We start from the raw sequence: 21146 nt of genomic DNA, 5'->3' as shown, positions 1-21146 counted from the left end.
ACCAGTTCGTTGTGAATAAATAAAATATTTTGTGCTAAAATTTGTTATCCAAGGTCATTTATTGTATCACCCTGCTTGCGGGATCCAGTATGTCTCATAATGAACATCACAATACTATTTACCTATGGTTCTTTTGTAGCATTACAAATGCAAATTTACCCAGAAAATCAGGTAATTTTAAATATATGTACGAGGGCAGTTTTTTCAAGCTCCAATGTTCCACAAAACAAAGACAAGTGTAAATAACAAAATGAATTTATTACCAAAAGTTAGGTACAGGCATGGTTACTTTTCGACACAATCACCATGAAGATTGAGGAATTTGTCATATCTGTGGACGAGCTTTTTCATCCCATTGTCATAGAATGCTGCCACCAGTGAATTGAGAAGGCCTTAACAACGTTGTTTTGAAGATCATCGTTAGTCTCAAACCTCTGCCCTGCTAGCCACGTTTCAGTTCAGGAAAGAGATGAGTCTTCACCACCATTAAACACCCAGCGAATATGCCCAATTTAGCACTGAGTGACTTCCACCTCTTTCCTGAAGAGAAAAAAGTGCAAGGAGGGCAGAAGACTAATGACAAACTTCAAAACAACTTTGTTAAGGCCATCTCAAGTCATTGGCAACAACATTCTACAACAAGGGGATGGAAAAGTTCATCCACAGATATGACAAATGCCTCAATCTTCATGATGATTATGTTGAAAAGTAACCATGTTTGTACCTAACTTTTGGTAATAAAATTATTTTGTTATTTGCACTTGTCTTTTTTTTATGGACCATCAGAATTTGAAAAAAAAAACCTATGTATTTTGTCCATAAATTGCATTTTGTACCAGTCTTTGAGATGGGTACATCAATATATGGCATTGAAAGTATCAATGCCTGACAATGAAATGAAAGTAATATTGAACTAAAAAAAGCTTTACTGACATTTTAGTTCTGTAAAAAAATTCAACAATAAAAAACTCAAAAAATTTATTATTTGAATTCTTAAAATTATTAATATTGCTATAGCCGTATCTAGCCCGATAATTTGGCATTGGTTGGTGTCTTCAATAAATTGAACATTTTGCTGGTTTATGATTATCCAAATAATCTTATTTGTTAAAATATGACTAAATAATAACAAACTTAACTTACCTGTATGTTATTGATTAATGTAGCAGCTAGATTCTCAAAAAATCCACGAGGTTTACTCTCTATGTAAATAATATTTATAATATTAGATAGATAAACAAAACAGTTTATATTTTCAAAATTAAAAAAGTTTCATTGACAAATTGCAATAAATATATTAAATATAAAATGTTAATATATTATATTAAAATAATTTATTAATTAAATTATATTAAAATAATTTATTAATTAAATACAGTGAAACCTCAGTTTCCAAATGACTCACTTTTCAGTTTAAGAACAGAATTTCAAACTCATATTTGTCCTGGATGCCATACAATAACTTGATTGCCAAATGAACTACTCAGCAAGAGCCAACCACAGATTAGGGAGACAGATAGTCAACTCTCTATACTTCCCATGTTACTATCACACACATTACAATCAACAACAGGACTACCAATTCAGAAGTTAGTGGCACCAAGATCACCTCACATCATTACATGTCACAACACAAATCATTAATAATGTTGCTATTTAAATTAGATTTCAATGCAAATGTGGTAAAGATACCACTTCCATTTTTCGGTATGTGTCATAGTTAAATTTAATTCAAATTAATTAATAAAAACTGCATTAATTGGCATTCACGTAATATAAATGGCATTCAAGAATGTGTGTTTAAAGGTGCTTAAGTCAAATTAAATAACAAAAATTTATTAATATAATATTATATTATATATAATAATATAACATTACATTTGTAGGCATTTTCATACATGAAATACAGATATAAAAGAAAAAAGTTTTATTTTGGGGGAAGAAACAAATTAATCCATTTTATATTGTTTCTTATGGGAAAATTTGTTTCAGTCTTAGAACAACTTTAAGGAGTGAATTACATTCAAAAATTGAGGTTTGACTGTATATACATTCATTATACTTTCAATGCAGACTATAATTTGTACATATTATTATAAAATATCACAAATGTGATAATTTAGAACAAATAAAATTTTGCACTCAATCAAATAAAGATTTCAATTTTAAATATTCATTCTTAATATACACATATATTTACTTAAAGTCACTAGTGACATGTGTGACTATACGCGAAGCACCCCCTATTGCTTTGGCACCATGGGACCAAAGGATCAACACCTTGTTTGTGATGACAAAGTTGTCAGTCTGGCACCACTGTCTTTAAGGACAGACACAGAAACCATGATGGTCACTAATTTCGTTTTTGGATGAGCGGTTGCATTTGTAGGTGCTCGGACCCAGGATGGAGATGGCCTGAGAGACAATCAGAAGAAGTGAGTGCATTCCACTACGAATTTAACAATTAATAATACCTGTTTATTTACTAAAATAAAAAAATAAACCCTTCTAACCTTTTTCCCGGTGTCGTTCTATTTTTAGAATCGTTCTATTTACAGACTCGCAAACGTTTTCACAGCCCCTCCTGGGCTCTTCTTCAGGCTTCGTCGAATAGGCCGTTAAGATTCGAATAAATATTCAATTAGAATTTTTTGGAATATTAGCACGTGCAGCAGCTGGATATTTGTACTGCGCATGCTCGATGCTCCTCCCTTTAAACGCTGTTTTCTAGCACAACCTGCCATGCGCTCGATAGGATCATTTCCTCCTTATGATTAACGCAGGTACTACGTAATCCAGCCTTAAATATCTCCATGGCTTCTAGCCATTTCAATTGCTGTGGGTTATAGCTGGGTATAATGATTTTTGCCGCATGCAGGTCCGCCGTTATCTCCTCTTCCGACGCGTACGTCGCCAGGGCCGTAGTGTATCTACCGTGGTGTATGTCTGACTCGTGCTCCTTTAACCTCACTTTTAACGCACGTTTCGTGGAACCAATGTATGTTAATTGTCTATCGCACCTGTGATCTTCTAGTGGTATCATATATACTCCCGGAAGCCTTTCGGGGTTTGGTGGGTCTTTGCCGTTGCTTAATATTCTGAAGAGAGTCTGACATCTTCTGTACACGATGTTAATTCCTTGTCGGTTGGCCACGGTTTTGTAAATGGATTTCAGCACTGGATTGTATGTGATAGATATCCTTTCATTTTCTTCCTGTCTGATATTCAATGGTTGTGCTGTCTGATTATTTTCCTTTTGGGACTTCTCATGTCTTCTAGACAACTTTTCAATGAGAGCTTTGCTGTATCCATGGCTTATAGCAATATTTTGGATATGATTGAGCTCCGTTTCGAGCGCTTTTTTTGTAGAGGAGTGCGTATGAGCCCTTCTCACTAATGCTCAGAAGGCAGCTATTTTGTATTGAAACGGATCATATGAATTTCTAGGAATATATGTGTGGAACGTGCTAGGCTTTCGGTATACTGATGTAAGTATATTAGCTCCTTCAAAGTTGATATCAATATCCAAGAAGTGCACCCTCGATGAGTCGTGCTGCTCCACCTCTAATGTTAGCCCGTACGGATTACTGTTTATGGCTTCGAGGAATAATTTTATGTTCGGTTCTACTTTCCAAAATATAATAATGTCATCAATGTAACGTTTGTACAACAAGATGCTGGGCAAGAATCGCGGTAGGATATTGTTTTCCAATCTCCTAATTACCATTTCGCACAAATCACCCGAGAGCGGGCTGCCCATCGGGACTCCTTTGCCTTGCATGTACGTGATCCCTTTAAATTGGAAAAGAGAGCCATAGCATAACAAATGGGCTAGTTCGAGAATATGTTGGTGCATTGTATTGTCCTCAACTATCGAAAACAGAAAGTCCCTTAGTTCGCAAAAACAAGGTGGTAGTTCTATCGACGGAAACAACGATCTGAAGTCTAAGACTGTAGCACAAGCTGGTTTTGCTATCTTCTTCAATTTTTCTACAAGTTCTGCTGGGTTGTTTATATTGAATTGGTATCCTTCCAGGTGCGGGATGAGCAATTTATGAGTAAAAGATTCTAGAATACGTGTGGGGGCCTTAGTCTTGTCCACCACTGGTCTGAGTTGCTGTGCTTTTTTGTGTGTTTTTGCGAATGCAAATAACCACGGTATCTCTGGAGCATCAACTATTATATTTCCCATTTTCATTCTCTTGGCCAGGCTTGTGTTCGCAAAACGTTTGACCCGCGATTGTAATTTATCTATATAAACCCCTTGCACTTCCGTACATCGAGTCATGCTAATGTATTCTTCTAAGCCTTTTTCATACGTATCCCGCTTCATCACTACTAACAGTTTATCCTTGTTGGCTCTAGCCATAGTGATGTTGTTGCATTTTATCCATCTTATGATTCGCCTTAATTGTTCTTAGAAGTGATAAACCTCTTTCGTTTCTTTGGATTTTCTTATTTTAAAAGCCGCCATCCATCTATAGTACTTCTTTATAGTACATCCAAAATAGCTGACTTCCGAGCATTAGTGAAAAGGGCTCATACGCACTCCTCTACAAAAAAAGCGCTCGAAACGGAGCTCAATCATATCCAAAATATTGCTATAAGCCATGGATACAGCAAAGCTCTCATTGAAAAGTTGTCTAGAAGACATGAGAAGTCCCAAAAGGAAAATAATCAGACAGCACAACCTTTGAATATCAGACAGGAAGAAAATGAAAGGATATCTATCACATACAATCCAGTGCTGAAATCCATTTACAAAACCGTGGCCAACCGACAAGGAATTAACATCGTGTACAGAAGATGTCAGACTCTCTTCAGAATATTAAGCAACGGCAAAGACCCACCAAACCCCGAAAGGCTTCCGGGAGTATATATAATACCACTAGAAGATCACAGGTGCGATAGACAATTAACATACATTGGTTCCACGAAACGTGCGTTAAAAGTGAGGTTAAAGGAGCACGAGTCAGACATACACCACGGTAGATACACTACGGCCCTGGCGACGTACGCGTCGGAAGAGGAGATAACGGCAGACCTGCATGCGGCAAAAATCATTATACCCAGCTATAACCCACAGCAATTGAAATGGCTAGAAGCCATGGAGATATTTAAGGCTGGATTACGTAGTACCTGCGTTAATCATAAGGAGGAAATGATCCTATCGAGCGCATGGCAGGTTGTGCTAGAAAACAGCGTTTAAAGGGAGGAGCATCGAGCATGCGCAGTACAAATATCCAGCTGCTGCACGTGCTAATATTCCAAAAAATTCTAATTGAATATTTATTCGAATCTTAACGGCCTATTCGACGAAGCCTGAAGAAGAGCCCAGGAGGGGCTGTGAAAACGTTTGCGAGTCTGTAAATAGAACGATTCTAAAAATAGAACGACACCGGGAAAAAGGTTAGAAGGGTTTATTTTATTATTACAAGTTCCGGTGCATAGAGAGATTATATATTTACTGTTTATTTACATATCAATAATATACAGAAGTTGGTTAAGATGCTTAGCTGGCACTAATTTTATGAAACAATTATAGAAGAAAGGGTAACTCTTGTCATTAATATCGCAGGTCCCTGACCACAAGAGAAAGTTTACAATCGTTGGCACGTCAGTAAATACCTTAGTTAGTAGTAGTTGTTCCCTTTCGGAATTGGCTTATCAATATACTCCTGGTCCGCAAGGTGGTTCGAAAGAAGCTTCGATGAATCAAAAACAATGGAAGTCTTTTAATGTCTTGAGAAGGGCAGAGGATGGGTAACAGCCTGAGCAGTATTCAAAAGGGATCGGGTGCAAACACCAGTTCACAGAACTATCGATGACAGCAAACTCTCTGTCACATCATTGAACCTGTTCTTTTATTCTGGGGGTTCTCCCCTAACTGCTCTTGCCCATTTTTGGTACTATTTAGTTCTACAGTCCAATGACAATTTTTCATTAGTTCCCAATGACACATCGAATGTGTCACCTTAAACAAGGAAGTAAGTCCGTGGGAAAAGTTATAATCATATCCTTTATGATTTTTTTTTCTTTTGAAAATATTTTTTTTAAATAAAATTTTTTTTTGTCAAGTCCAGGCTCTCACATGTGTTAGGTGCCATATCTTGCTAAATTTAATAATTATAATTAAATTAATATTTTAATAATTAATTTAGAAGGTTCTGGAGGAAAAGAATCAGCCCAAAGTGGGACTCAAACTCACAAGTCCTGCTTACCATGTGGTCATGCTACCAGTTACACTACCTGGACCTTCATCTGATTCTTGCTTCCAAAACTTATTAATTTAGACATAACCATACTCAATTACTTATGGAACTGGCTGGAGACAACTCAGTACCTACAGCTTATAACTCCCAACATGGTACACAGCAGGCAATTGCATTTACCTTGACATAGTGTATATATATACACACACATATATAAAAATAAATACAAATATAAACATCTAAACTTGATATTTATATTAAAACCAAATGACTGCCAAACCTTAACTATCAGGTTTGGATGTTTATATTTGTATCTTAAGCTTCTCTTACAATCACTTAAGAGTCTACTGTTCAATACCAAATAAAATGGATAATGCTTAAGTACAAATTATATAAATTCAAAATCATTACTATATAAATTTACCTAATTCTTCAATGCTTGAAAAATCTTGAACTTCTTCCAAACGTTTTTTTTTCTGTGCGCGTAATAAACGTTTTTCCCTTTCTGGATCATATTCTCTATCTGTTACAGGTCCACATAAAATGAAAATATCTTCAATGTGCACTAATACTGGATCTGAATATAAAGTCATCCATGGTATGTCAATTGATATTTTCCCTTTAAAAAATGAAAAAATTTCAATTAGAAAAAGTCAACTTTATGTCCAAATAAGATTTTGTATACACTAAATAATATAAATTTGTATTTTTCAAAAACTATCCATGATAAAAGTTTAAAAACTATTAAGTCAATCATTGGATATAAATTAATAAAATCCTGAAATTTAACATGATTCAAAAAAAGAATTTCAGATATTTATTCAAGATATTACAAAAAAACCATAAATCAACTATATTAAATGTCAGAAATCTATGCAGTAACTGATAAATATTTTTGAAAAATTTTCTCACTGTTAGACTTAAAATTTTCAATTATAAAGAAATTTTTGTGAATTAGACTAATTATTGGCTGAGCTAGTATCTACTTTATATAAAGAAACAGCATACAGAAATGTCTTATTAAACAATTTATTTGTAAAATAAAATCAAATAAACTTATCAAATCAAATCCATGCTAATTTCTAAATGTTGTTTAAAAACAAGTGTCTCAAACTATTAATTACTGTATTTTATGGAATATAAGACATAACTTTTTCATTAAAAAAATGTTAAAAAAAATCACTCTGCATCATATATGCAAAACTATGATCTCTCATAGGCTAACGAATTCCCCAAATGGCCTTTAGTAGACTACAGGTAGCCTCTACCAACCCAACTCTTGAATAAAAATGTTGTTAGTTAATTAAACATAATATAATCACTATTTGCTATATCAAATGCAGGGCATGTGTATGGCAGATCCCCCACCAGGGCTTTGGAATCTGCCATACACAAACTTGTGTGTGACCAAATGAAGGCGTACCCTTGGGCTATCAGGAACCCGATCGAACTGGTGGAGTCCTTGAGGCTTCTCACCACTACCGAATCGGCTTGTATCACCGTTCTTGATTTTGTGTCACTCTTCCCGTCCATTAAAATACAGCCGTGTTTTTGCGAGATCAGGGATGTATTACTAGCCCGACCCCACGCCTATCCACATCGCAAGCAGATCCTAGAATTGGCACACATCCTCTGTTACTCATTCTTTTTCCAGTTCAATAACAAAACATACGTACAAAAACGAGGTGTCCCAATGGGCAGCCCACTATCGGGTGACTTATGCGAGCTAGTGATTAGGAAACTTGAACAACAAATCATCCCTTCATTCCTTTCCAACATCCTCCTCTACAAGAGGTATGTAGATGACATCCTTATCATATGGAAGGCAGAACCAGACATCAATAGCTTTATCAACACAATGAACAGCAATGGGTATGGGCTAAGCGTTAAATTGGAACAAAAAAGCAACATCTCCGCGCATTTCCTCGACTTGGACATTCAAATAAGGGACAATAAGACCACGCATAAGGTATTTTACAAAAAATGCCATGTACCTCTGTTCATCCCAGCTTTCTCTGAGGATCCATATTCGTATAAGATAGCGGCTTTTAGGGCACTAATTAAGCGCGCGTTCACGCACAACTCGAAATATGAAGACACAGTGGCCGAGCTTAGCCGTATCCAGGAAGTGGCATCGCAACACGGTTATGATAGGAACATAGTGCACAACATAGCACGCAAGTACACACGGGGAAATACTCGTAACAACCTACAAGCCGGGGTAAGATCCGTTGATAATAGTGCAAGGAAAATAGTTGAGTACAACCACTGTTTAGATGCGATATACAGAGAAATAGCATCCAGCACCCGAAGTAAAATAGCTTACAGGAGGCCGCAGTCAGTATACAGCTTACTTCGAAATGGGAAGGACAATTTGGACATGAAATACGCACCGGGCATATATGAGGTTCCCCTGTGGGATGACAGATTTAATAGAAGTCTGGTCTATGTGGGTTCGACCAAACGCTCCCTCCATCAGCGCCTCCGAGAGCACAGGTACGACATTGCCAACAATAAACTATCTACCACACTGGCAACGTATGCCACACAGCAGAGAATCACTGCCGACCTCCAAAATGCTCGTATAATCAGAATGTCGCAACACATGGACCAACTCAGAATGCTTGAGACCCTAGAGATATATAAAGCGGGTTTGCACAACACATGCATCAACTACAAGGATGCAATCAACATCTTGCAAGCCTGGAAATATTGCTATGAGGGAAGTGCGCACCCACAAATAAATTAATATTGCATTAATTCGTTCTACATTCAAAGATCGGCGAACGTAATAGTACGCATGCGTTAATAACATCCAAGCTCGAGCATAATGTTCCATCTTATCTTCCAATTCCGTGATTTTAAAAATTGGAATAGAATTCGCTTCGGTTTCTTGGTTCCATTCACTGGCAGTTGAAACTACCTTTGTGCTGTGCCTGAAGAAGACCCCGACGGGGTTGAAAACGTTAGCAGTTGTATAAACACCCAACACTGGATAGTCAAGGTTTTCCGAGGAAGAAAGAATATCAAAGCAGCTTTTGTATGTATTCAAATTGAATATTTTAATGGTAAATTGTAAATTACCTCTTTTAAACTCATTTTTTCTTGATAAATAAAAGTATGCATTCTAATTTTACTTTTTTTAACCAGAATACAGTTTAAAAATTTTCAGTTCAAAGCAACAAGATGGATTTAAATACACTAAGTACTTTTTCCCTAAATATTCCATGCTGAAATAAGGGTGCATTTTATATACCATAAAATACAGTAGTTAAAATTAATGAAAAAGTACATAATTTTTCTTTTAGTCTTTGTAGAAGAAATATACTTTGCAGACCATCTTTCGAGAAACATAAACTAGAGAATTAAAAACAATGATCTTGACCATTGCAACTGGTTAGGAATTAAAGATAACTTGAATTGTAATACTGTAACTTTGCAAATGACAAAGAAAAATCAATATTTAAGAAAGGCAATATTAATCTGAAAGTTTTTGAACTTTCAACAAATATTCTTGATTACTTTATTATTTACACATATTTGTTCTATTGTATGATCTGAATATTTATGTTTTACTTTTATTTTTAGTTCTTTAGTGTTAATATTTCATATTACTGCTGGAATTTGGATGTTTTATGTAAGATGATAGTTTCTCCAGTGACATAATAGTATTAAGTAAAGTATTTTTATTTTTGTTATTTATTTTTTATACTTTGTTTCTTACTTTTCTTATTTGAATTTACTTATGTGTGTTATATTTTATATTTTTTTACTGTTATATATTTATTGTTATCTGTTCATAATGTTAAATAAAAGAAGATGGTAAAATTTTAGTTTTCATAAAAATATTTTAAATCTTTTCTAATATAATTAATATTATTTTCTAATTACATCAATGTAACTTCAAAAAGAATACAAGCTGATTTAATGAAGTCAATTTTATTTATCTTAAAAATGTTTTTTGAAGCAACTTGCTAATTTCAGCATCAGTACATAGAAAAACTAAAATAAAAATTGCCAAATATCTTTATTTCTATGATAGCTAAACACATCAAAATTGTCCAAGGAGTATCTGCCAGTATGGATCAAATTACCTGTAAATTTTAATTTGAATAAATAGTTGTTAACAGTGGCGTGCCGTCATTGGAAGCGATGGAAGCGCCAATTCCACCTTCCAATGACCTTCCCTTGTATTTTATAAAATATAAATTTTCATATTTTAACGTATTTTGCATTAATTAAAATTAATATTTTATTATAACTGCATTATGTATCTTTTACAAATTTCTATACTACATGTGAAAAAAACGATAAGATTGCTATTGTATATTCGAATAATTCGGTAGCAGAAGGAGTGTTGAAACCAGGTCAGTTTCCAATCAGCCAGATTATATAGGCATTGTCACATGCAGTTTACAGAGCACCAACCTCACCCGGTTTAGCTGGTAGAAGCGACACACGCATAGAGTCCTACTTTATATCCCGGAGCGATTGTGGGCTGTTAGCCACAATGCCTGTCAACTTCCAAGCAGCCAGATTATAGGCATTGGCGCATGCGCTTTACAGAGCACCAACGTCACGGTTTAGCTGGTAGAAGCAACACACGCGTAAAGAGTACGCGACTTTATATCCCAGAGCGGTTGTGGGCTGTTAGCCGCCTGCTAGATATTCGGCCACCCTCGCCCGATTATGTGAATCATGAGCAGACTAGATCAACGGCGGACAACCCCCGGCCCACGGGCCAGTTATGGCTGGCGAAAAGTTTCTATCCGGCCCACGAGATCTTTAATAGATTATTAAATTGGAAAAATAACTATTAATTAGTTATTTTTCCAATTTAATAATCTATTATCTTTGTATAATCTAATAATCTTTGTAATTTTCGAAAACGATAAGAGAAATAAATGTAGTAATTAACTTTTTATTTATTTATTTCATATTTGCAGACTAAAAAAATTACGAGTCACAAGAAAGCGTCAATTAACTACTACGGCCCGCGGAAAAAAAACGTAAAATTTATTCTGGCCCATGTTATAAAAAAGGTTGCTCACCCTAGACTAGATTTATAACTTAACCCAACCGATAGGAATTTACTGGCATGTTTTTATGATAGTTCTGTATAGTTGACAGGAGTTTTAAAAAAATCAATTAAAATATTTGATACATTTATTCCGTGTTTATTCTGCTCTCCCATCTTATATTACTTACGGATTTCAATGTTAAACCGGTGATATTATGATTTAGTATGTCCCATCTGTAAGGGGATGCAGAAAAAAACGTGTACAATTCTAGTACAGTGATAAAAAATTAACTGTTACTTTGGTTGCATCATTTACAACCAAATTTAATGAATGAGACGTACAATGGTACAGAAAAAGCTCTAGAATTTATTTTCCTTAAATTTACGATTTATGTATCGGTTGTCATAAAAATTTCTTTCCACTTCTTTCCCAAGACTACAGATATTCGAGTACAAAGTAACCGATTTCGACTTATTTCTATTTAAGAAGTAGTTAAATAATTAAGTGATTAGGGAATTAGAAACATAAATAAAACCCCAATGAAAGAGCCGAAATTTTACTTAAACAGAAGCTTAACCGAACCAATCTCTTGCCGAGTACAGTGGGGTCTGATCTCTTCGTAATATTAGATGTAATAAAGACAGAAATTTCTCCAGTTCAATGAGAGTAACCGAAAAGTTGTAAATTTTGGAAATTTCCGTGAACACTCGATCCTAAAACGAATTAGTTAGAAAACGAACGACGGACAATCTGTTAAGTTTAACATATTTAGATTTTTACAGCTATGATGAGAAACGTTTAAAATCTACAACAACCCCGTCGCGTCCTTTGATATATACTAGTGATGCGACAAAAGAGGCATTTGACATTGACCGGTATCGGCACCCTCGGGATTTGGCACGGACACCACCTACCTGGACCGTCTCTGATTCCATTCATTAGCCACTCGTAGGGAGCTACAGTATTTCACTAAGTGGATTGTTTTAAGATTTAAAAAGTAAAGAATATTTTGTTATTTTTATGTACGTTTCTTCACAAAGTTATATTTAATTATAAGTTTCTTTAAAAGTATATTCATACAATTGAAGAATTTTTTGTACTAGGTATGTATATTCATCACACATTTTGTTTTACCAAGTAAGTTTTTCTGATAATTTTAATTTTAGCCCTTATATCGTGGCTAGTGATTCAAAAATTTATTTTAAAAAAGTTTTGGCTCAAGACCATATAATGAAAAAGAAAACATTATTAAAAGAGAAAGACCAATGCCTAAATTAAATATAAATACGTCAACAAAAAATTTCGACATTTTGACGATAAAATTTATGACGAATGACGATTCTTTCGTAGAAGTGAAGCAATTTGGAAATCAAAATAGAATAGAATTTAACATTGGTAGACAATATAAAATAAATATAGAAAATTATAACAAGATAATTACAATTAATAGATATATCTAAATTAATAGATGTTATAGGTTTTTTCTCAAAGCAAGAATTGGCATTTAGGGGCATAGGGAATTTATTGAATCTAATAACGGAGGTAATTATATTGAACTTTCTTATTTATTAAGTACGTCAGATAATCTATTAAAAATACATTTAAAGAAGTATACGGTTTTTACTGGCTTATCGAACAAACGAATACGAACGGGCCCTGACGCGCAATTAATTGATTGCCCCTGTAAGTCGGCTTCTTACAGAAACACAGCTTCCCTATCATCAAATGTCACGGCACGCCACTGGTTGTTAAGAATTATGAAAGTTAACTAAAATGAAAACAATGCTCTAAAATCTAAGCTAACCAATTTAACAAAATCATGAAAGACAGAAAGCTAATATACAAATGAAGAAATCTTGATTATTAGTAGATACCTTTAACAAGAGATAGGAGTCAATTGGCTATAAAATTCAGTTACTGTCCATATTCAGGGTTCCAATAAAGATATATTTTGTCTGATGATGATGTAGGTTTACAAAACAATAATTGTAAAGTCCTGATAATCCTAACTTTAAAAAATTCACAAAAGGGATTCTTCTAATTCTTCTTGGACTAACTGTATAAGTGTCCTTTTCCTTGTTGTCCCTTCAAATACCTACAGGAATAACAATTTCACAGGTGGAGATGACCTTTCTTTAGAGGCTAATATTCTCTGCCTCAATATGTAAAATGTTAAAAAGTTCCATGTGGCAGTGGCTTGCACACTTTAAAAATTATACATTTAATGAAAATATTTAATAAAATATTTTAGCCAGGACATAAGTACAAACTTTAAAAAATACTTATACACTTATATATTTAGTCCAAGAAGAATCCCTTTTGTGAATTTTTTAAAGTTTGTACTTATGTCCCAGCTAAAATATTTTATTAAATCCCAATAGTCCAGTATTCAAATTCTTGATTCTGGGTTACAGATATCTTTCATCAATCAACTTCTGCATTTTATTTAAGACTTCCTAAGACAATGTAGCCAAAATTTTATTTTTTGTGGCGATCAAAGTAAAGCTTCATTAAACTTAGTTTCAAACAATCTTTTTCTATTTTCTATGTAAACCTTACTTTCTTATTGTTAACAGGAATTTCATTAACATTTGCATTTTTATAATTTTGGGTTAGGTTAAAACTTATATGTAAGTTGACCTGTACTGTGTGTCAATACTTCATGGACAGCCTATACAAATGGTCAATACTCCATAGATAATCTGAATATGCTTGGTTACCAAGGAAACACAGGTCACCTATATTCTGCTTTCTGTATATTACTTATGATAAAACCATTAGATACTCATTTAAAAATTCATAAGCCTGGCTTCTTTAATTCAGCCAATACTCTTTTAAAACTGCAGTTTAATTAAAGTTACTTATTGTGTCTGTATTCTCAATTAAACTAACAGATATTTAAAATTAAAAGTAAATAATAAGAAAGGTTTATATTGTATTATAAATGTATCTTTATCTTTAATGTTTATTTCAATTCAATATTGTTTTTATTGAAATTTGTAAAATATTAGTGTAATTAATAATTCCTGTTTGGTCTAGTATAGTTATACAATGAAACATCCATTAACAGACACTCACAAATAGTGGACACTTCTATTTTACACATTTTTACAATCCCCAGGACATTTTCATATAGAATATCTATTATATTTTCCTGTAAATAGCAGATGCTGTCGTCCATAACCAATCTTACAAAAACACAATGTACTGCCTTCAATATTCTGAAACAATTAATTAAGTCCAAAATATTTTAAAATGAAAACAAAGAATTGGTTTAAATATTCTTTCAAACCACAAATTTTGACTGCAGGCATCAAAGTTAAAGACTGGCTGAAAATAGAAATAGCGGAGAAAAAAGGGCAGGTTGTATAAAGCCAAACAATAATCTTAATCTGTTAGAGAAAACTAATGTGGTTAAGTTGTCAATCACTTCTTATCATCATACATATTAATGTTATTGGACTTCTGTGTTATCCGTGAAATTAAATTTATGATACCAAGAAACTATAAACTTTTCCTGAGTTATTCATTCAACAGAACTGTAGTATAGTGTAGCAGTAATGAAAAGAAACTTAAAACGATGGTGACAACAGCATTTATGTGGTGAAAGTTAAGAACATGGTATAGGAATACAAGTGATACCACTTTCCATTCAAAGATGTCAGTGAAGTGATTGGAGCTTACTCAAGTATCCACCAGTTGTGATGACGTAGAAATCCAATTTTTACCATTGATTACCACTAGCAACAATTACTAATTGAACTCTAATTTGTGTTAATTTCAATAAAATTAGTGAAATTTAAATAAAATAATAAATTGTAAATGTTATGCCATTATATGAAGAATTCCATTAATTTGTTTAATTAAAAACATTAAAATAATTATATTTTATTTTCAAGTAGAAAAATATCTAGTTGAAAATATCTGAATAATTTTTTACAGTTATGTATTAGTTCAAACAAAAATTTTACTTTTTCAAATTTGCAAAAATTGTACTTACCTACACTTCCAACTTTGACTTCAATTGGTAAATCAAGTTCATACTTGAAAATAAAGTTAAAAATTCAATTTATTATGGAAATAAAATTAATCAAACTTTCAATATTTGAGAAATCAGAATTTCACTTTAATTTATAGAATAATTCTGTATAAATGTAATGGAGCTTTAATGAAGTATAAATTAAATCATACAATAGAATTAATGATTTGATTACCTTAATAAATTATAATTTTTAGTTTATATTCTTTTAAAACAAATATATAAATTATACAGTCTAAATTTCTGACATCTTGTTTTTGAATTGTTCTTTGAGAACAATTCTAATTCAGAAACAAATACTTTTAAAATTATTCTTTTATATAATCATTGCTATTGATTAATCCAAATTTTCAACAGAATAAAATACAAAATCCATTTTGAAAAATTTTGACAAGTGTAGAAATGAATTTACTGTTTTAACTGTATATATAAAAGAAGAAAAAAGAAAAAAAAACCACATTTCAAACACATTTATTTGAAAATATTGAATATATACAACATATGTGATAAATTGATTTAAGAAATACATGAAAAAGTCATTTCAAGACATCTATCTGAATGAATCTTGGAGCAGATATTTCAAGAAATATCTATCCCAATTATCCTTTTTTAAAATATGTTTAAATATGCCTCACTATCATTATACTAGTATAGTTATAATCAATATAAATTTATAATGCAAACAAAACTTTGTTTTAATTTCTAAAGCTATATACTTTATTCAATTTGAAATCAAAAAAAGATAATTGAAAACACAGCAGAATTCAATAAAAAAAAACTGAAAATAATGAAAATTCATCTCTAAATAGGAGAATAAGTTTCAAGATTTCATAAATTAATGTCAGATATTTTTGAACTTAAAAAACGTTAAGAAAATTTTTTATGATTTAATTTAAACCAAACAATTTAAAGAAATTCCAGAGAACAAAAGAAAGAGATTTTCAATATTAATTATGTAAAAAAAACACTTTTTTATGTAATTATTAAGAATGATGATAAACCAATTGGAAGAAATTAATTTTATAATAAATTAGGTGCACAGAAATTATAATAGTTACATAACTTGACAATGAAGAAAAATATTCTGTTTATTTAAAATATTAGATATATAAGGTGATTCATTTTAATCAAGCTACTGGAATAACTTGAAAAATACATATCCTATAAAAAAATTCATTAAACCAAAGATGCTAAACTTCAAGAAGTCCATAAGATGGCATTATTGGTTTTATCATTGCTAGCACTACAATTGTAAACAAGCTTGGTCAAGCCAATCTGATAGCATGCTCCACAAAAGCAAATCAAATATTAATTTTGTTTAAAATAAATTTAATAAATTATTGGAATCGAGAAGTTGTTCGGAAGAATTTTTCACTGAATATACAGTAAGGGATGTGGTTTATAGATTCCAGAGGAACCGAATAGTTTTTACTATAGCTTATAGTGACCATAAACAAAAATGTCAGTTCCCTTCTGCACATGCGCATGGAAATGCACAATAAATGGATTGAACGAAGCATGCGCATGCACGTGTCTGACAGACACACAAAAGTCCTAACATAAGCACTTCACTACTATAGTGGAGCATGCTAAAAATGGGGTCAACTTCATTTTCTTAAATGAGAACCCTCATTTCTTGATGCATTTGATTCTACATAAAAAGTCAAGAAAACTTTTATGTAAAACATTTTTTGTGAAAGATGCACTTATCAGATGTTATGAGTATTTGAACTTTTACATTGCACCATACTGCCTGTGTATGTACTGTACAGTACATCTGTGGATAACTGCAAAGTTATCAGAAAGAAAGGAAAAAATGTCATGGACTGGTACAATAGCCCATATTATTGCCAAACTTGACTTCACCTGACTTTTATTTGAGGGCTATTTAAAGAATGTTGTTTATGAACAGGAACCAACAACTAGAGAAGATATAATCAGAAAAATCTGAACAGTTAATACAAACATAGTGTGTACATGTTACTAAAAACTGAAATATTTCCAATATAGAACTGACTTACACATTTAGGAAAATGGAGATATCTTTGAAAATCATTTTCAATAAAAGAAAACTGTGAGGGGATGTTAATTAAACATTCCACTAAAAGTTTAATTAACATATAAAATGTCTTATAAAAATTTAAAAATCACCAAGATCAATGCCTTCTCTTTATTATAGGCTTGATGTTTTTAACATACTATGGCAAAGTTCATAATTAAAAAAAAAAAAAATGATTCCACCAAATAATAATAGTTTGATTAAATTTGTCAATGGTATTTACATATTAAAATGTGTATTAAAGAAACAGAAATTGCCTTTATTAAGCCATAACTCATATTTACCAGAAACAAAAAACAGTCTTTAACCACAGAGATCACCTTTTACTTGAGGCTATGCCTCTGTGAAAATATGCAAAAAACAAATTAAAAACTATCCTGTGGTAATGATGCCATGAATATCTGATATATTTTCAGATTTTCAGATATAATCATATATAAATTGATCAGATATAATAAATTTTCTATATGGCAATATGTAAATATTCAATTTTCATATATAATATAATTATTATAATATAAGAAAATTAGTTGTATTGTATCCAGACTTTTTACATTCCATTTACAATCTTTTAGATGTAATACTATTAAAAATTGGATTTTTTCAAATGTCATATAAAGTATGTTGTTTGTACAAAGTTATATAATTAATGGATGCATAATGTATATGGTTTGTTTTCATGAATAGGAACCTGATGTAAAAGTTATAAATTTCAAGGAAACAATATAAAAATACTATAAGTAATTGTATTTAATTGTACAGTAAGAAATTAAACAAAATAAAAACTCTTATCTGATAACATGGATTAAAAAATTTCTTTCTAATATAAAGTTAAATATTTTGAATCAATTTGATATTTCTTATATAAATATTAAATATCAATATTTATTTGTTGCAAATATTTACTGCAAATGTTTCTAATCTTACAAAATAGTTTGATAACTTCAGTTAATATTAAATGATACTTATTGCATATTGTGCAAATAACTTCCATTTTTTCCATCCAATTTGTTATACCTCATAAATATTAAATATCATTACTACTCAGACACCTTATACCTCTGAGAAATTATTAATTTAATTATGCAAACGTTTTCCACCTGTTCCACAGGTCATCTTCAAGCAATTTCTTACTTCTGGAATGTTATCTCATGCAGGTTCGAATATATATGCGCACGATATTTCAAAATTTTTAAAAAAACCGTTGGAACATTCCATGTAAAATATAAAATATAAACAATAATAAAAACATTAATAAAATTGATTAAATAAACATATTGATCCGCTAAATAATAATTTAAGGGACGTAAACTAACATAATATATATCTATATTTTTATACGGGATGAGGATATGCTGTATGCTTGATTAAATGGGGTGTTTGTCAATCATGAATTTCCACGCAGTTGGCAAATTCGTTGCATCTTTATAGTTCAAACATCTACCTGTTGTCCCTGATTTGTATATTTCAAATTTTTCCATGGTTAATGCTAACGATGGTGAGCGTACTTGTTGGATAACTTTGGCTCCATTCCAATTAATTGCTGATTTCTCAGTTTGTGCCATTTTTGATAAGGTGGTAGTGCAGTGCCCTTTACTGATGTCATACATATGTTCTTTTAGTCTTTTGTTTAAGCCTCTGTTAGTGACTCCTATGTATTCTTTATTCAGGTCCAATTGATCATTTTCGTATGGGATTTTATAGACCCCAGAGCATTCATCCGCTTTTGTGCTTTGTCGTTCCTGAGGGCACTGTAGATGGTGGGTGCGTGCTTATAAATCAGCTTTGCATTCTTACATTTGGCTATTTCCTTCATTATCGTGGACAATCCTTCTCTGTACGTGAATTTAGTTATTTCCCCGTTTGCATTCCCTTTCGGTTTCTTTTTATTAGGTGTTATGTAAGAGTTTATTAGGTTTTCGACTATTGACTTTTTAAATCCTAGGGTTGTTGCAATGGTTCTAATTCTATTCAACTCTTGTATTCTGTCATACAAAAGATCACTTGATGTGAGGTTAAAAGAGCATAAAGCAGACATCGCGCATAACAGATATACAACAGCACTAGCGCAATACGCTACAGACCCGGAGATAGAGCCGTTTTTTAATGAGGCGAGAATAATACAAACGACGCAGCGGCCACACCATTTAAGATGGATTGAAGCAATATGGATACATAAAATGGCAAAGGAAGAGAAATGTATTAATAACAAAGAAGAATTAGTATTATCGGTGGCCTGGCAAACGCTGGTCTATGATACGTAAGGCTATACTTCCGTCAACTGCGCATGCACAGAATGACGAAGACGGAGTGTGTTTAAGTAGAACTTTCGAAATTCGTTTTTTCTTTTTGAAAGATTCTTAACTTGTCGGTTCACCTGAAGAAGAACCAGAGGTTCAAAAACGTTAGTGAATAAAGATAGAGAAGGATATTAGCACTGTCCAGTTTGTGATAGAAGTAAGTAAAATGTCATGTGATCACTGTGGAAAGACTTTTAAAAAATTTGTTAGAGAAGTGACACAATGTGGCTATCTTTTGTTAAATTTCAAATTTAATGAAGTAAGTTTAAAATGCACCATTTGCACTCAAAAATTTTCAAAATACAACTTCAGGGATATTCTGTCGTCAAGCATGAACTGAGGTTACTAACGTCACTGCAACATAAGTGAGATCACCAATCCAAAATAGATAAAATGTTTATTATTGTTGGTGAGAGTATCATGACACTCTCCTAGGGACATTCCAGGGGATGTATAGACTTTTGTTTATACAACTGCGTTCTTGTACTTTATACCTTATCTCCCCTCGTGTTGGTATGTGTAGTATATACAGCTTACTTGTTAGATTAAACTCTGTGTTCTAACCGAGCAGTTGCTTTTTCACTTTACTCCACTGTCACACCCTGCATTTATCACAACAATTATATAGCTAATATTTCTTCAAAATAAGTAGCCTATACTTTTTGTCAGAACATAAAATGAATATAACCAAAATTTCATCTGGATTGGACAAAAATTTCAGGAGTTATAAGTAATTCATGCACAGACGATGGCTTCTATATTAGTAATTCTATAATAATAACAAAATTTTAGTAAATTATTAATAAACAGCACAATAAAAAATAAATAAATGAATCGCTTGCTGTTATAAAAAATGATAAAGTAGATTTAATAAATTTAAATCTAAAAATTAAACTTATTTTATATTTCAAAAACATTTTACTGCAGAAACTAACTACTAATAAAAATAAAGCAAATAACTTGTTAACAATTTTCACAATAAAAATTTAACAGAAACTTACCAATGCTTCAGGTTTGAATTTTAATTCTGTCAATTGAACAGTACCTGAAATAGAAGTTTACTTTAATTTAATAAAAAATATTATAAAATACATATTCGTGTAGTAAAAGAGTAACACATGAAGTGTAAATCATATTTAATATAAAAAAAGAAAAAACACGTCCTAGATATAAAAAAAAATATATTGTGACCTAATGAAATCACAACTTGCTTCTTTCAGTAATAAGCCAAATGCTCTAAAGCTAGTGATAAACAAGTTTTTTTATGAGAATCAATTTGAAAAGAAATGTTTGCAAACATTTGTATTTTTATAACTTAAATGATCTGTCTTATTCAACAAAAGAAAAATTGAAAAAATTACCATTGCTTTATAAATATTGTAGAATTAATATCAATATTTATTTGGAAGATAGCAACGTGGAAGCAACTTTCTAATTTTACATTCTTAGTTGGTCGTACAATTTTTAAATAAAAAACTTTTCAGAAATATATTAAAAGTCCTATATTGTTGTGCA

General features: G+C 31.9%; 1 protein-coding gene across 6 annotated transcripts in view; it reads right to left on the bottom strand.

Annotated features, from left to right (window-relative positions):
* Window positions 1-21146, bottom strand: part of LOC136988851 (intermembrane lipid transfer protein VPS13A-like) — a 368680-nt gene that overhangs the window by 265360 nt on the left and 82174 nt on the right. For all 6 annotated transcript variants that reach the window (XM_067286838.1, XM_067286837.1, XM_067286842.1 and 3 more), the window contains 4 exons: window positions 20633-20676; window positions 15234-15276; window positions 6637-6831; window positions 1144-1202 (listed from right to left, as the gene is read on the bottom strand). In XM_067286838.1, coding sequence (XP_067142939.1) covers window positions 1144-1202; window positions 6637-6831; window positions 15234-15276; window positions 20633-20676 — 341 coding nt within the window. The remainder of the gene's footprint in view (window positions 1-1143; window positions 1203-6636; window positions 6832-15233; window positions 15277-20632; window positions 20677-21146) is intronic.

This window comes from Centruroides vittatus, unplaced genomic scaffold (genome assembly GCF_030686945.1).
Source record: "Centruroides vittatus isolate TY-2023 unplaced genomic scaffold, ASM3068694v2 scaffold_386, whole genome shotgun sequence".
NCBI lineage: Eukaryota > Metazoa > Arthropoda > Arachnida > Scorpiones > Buthidae > Centruroides > Centruroides vittatus.
This window is presented reverse-complemented; position numbering and strand designations above follow the sequence as displayed.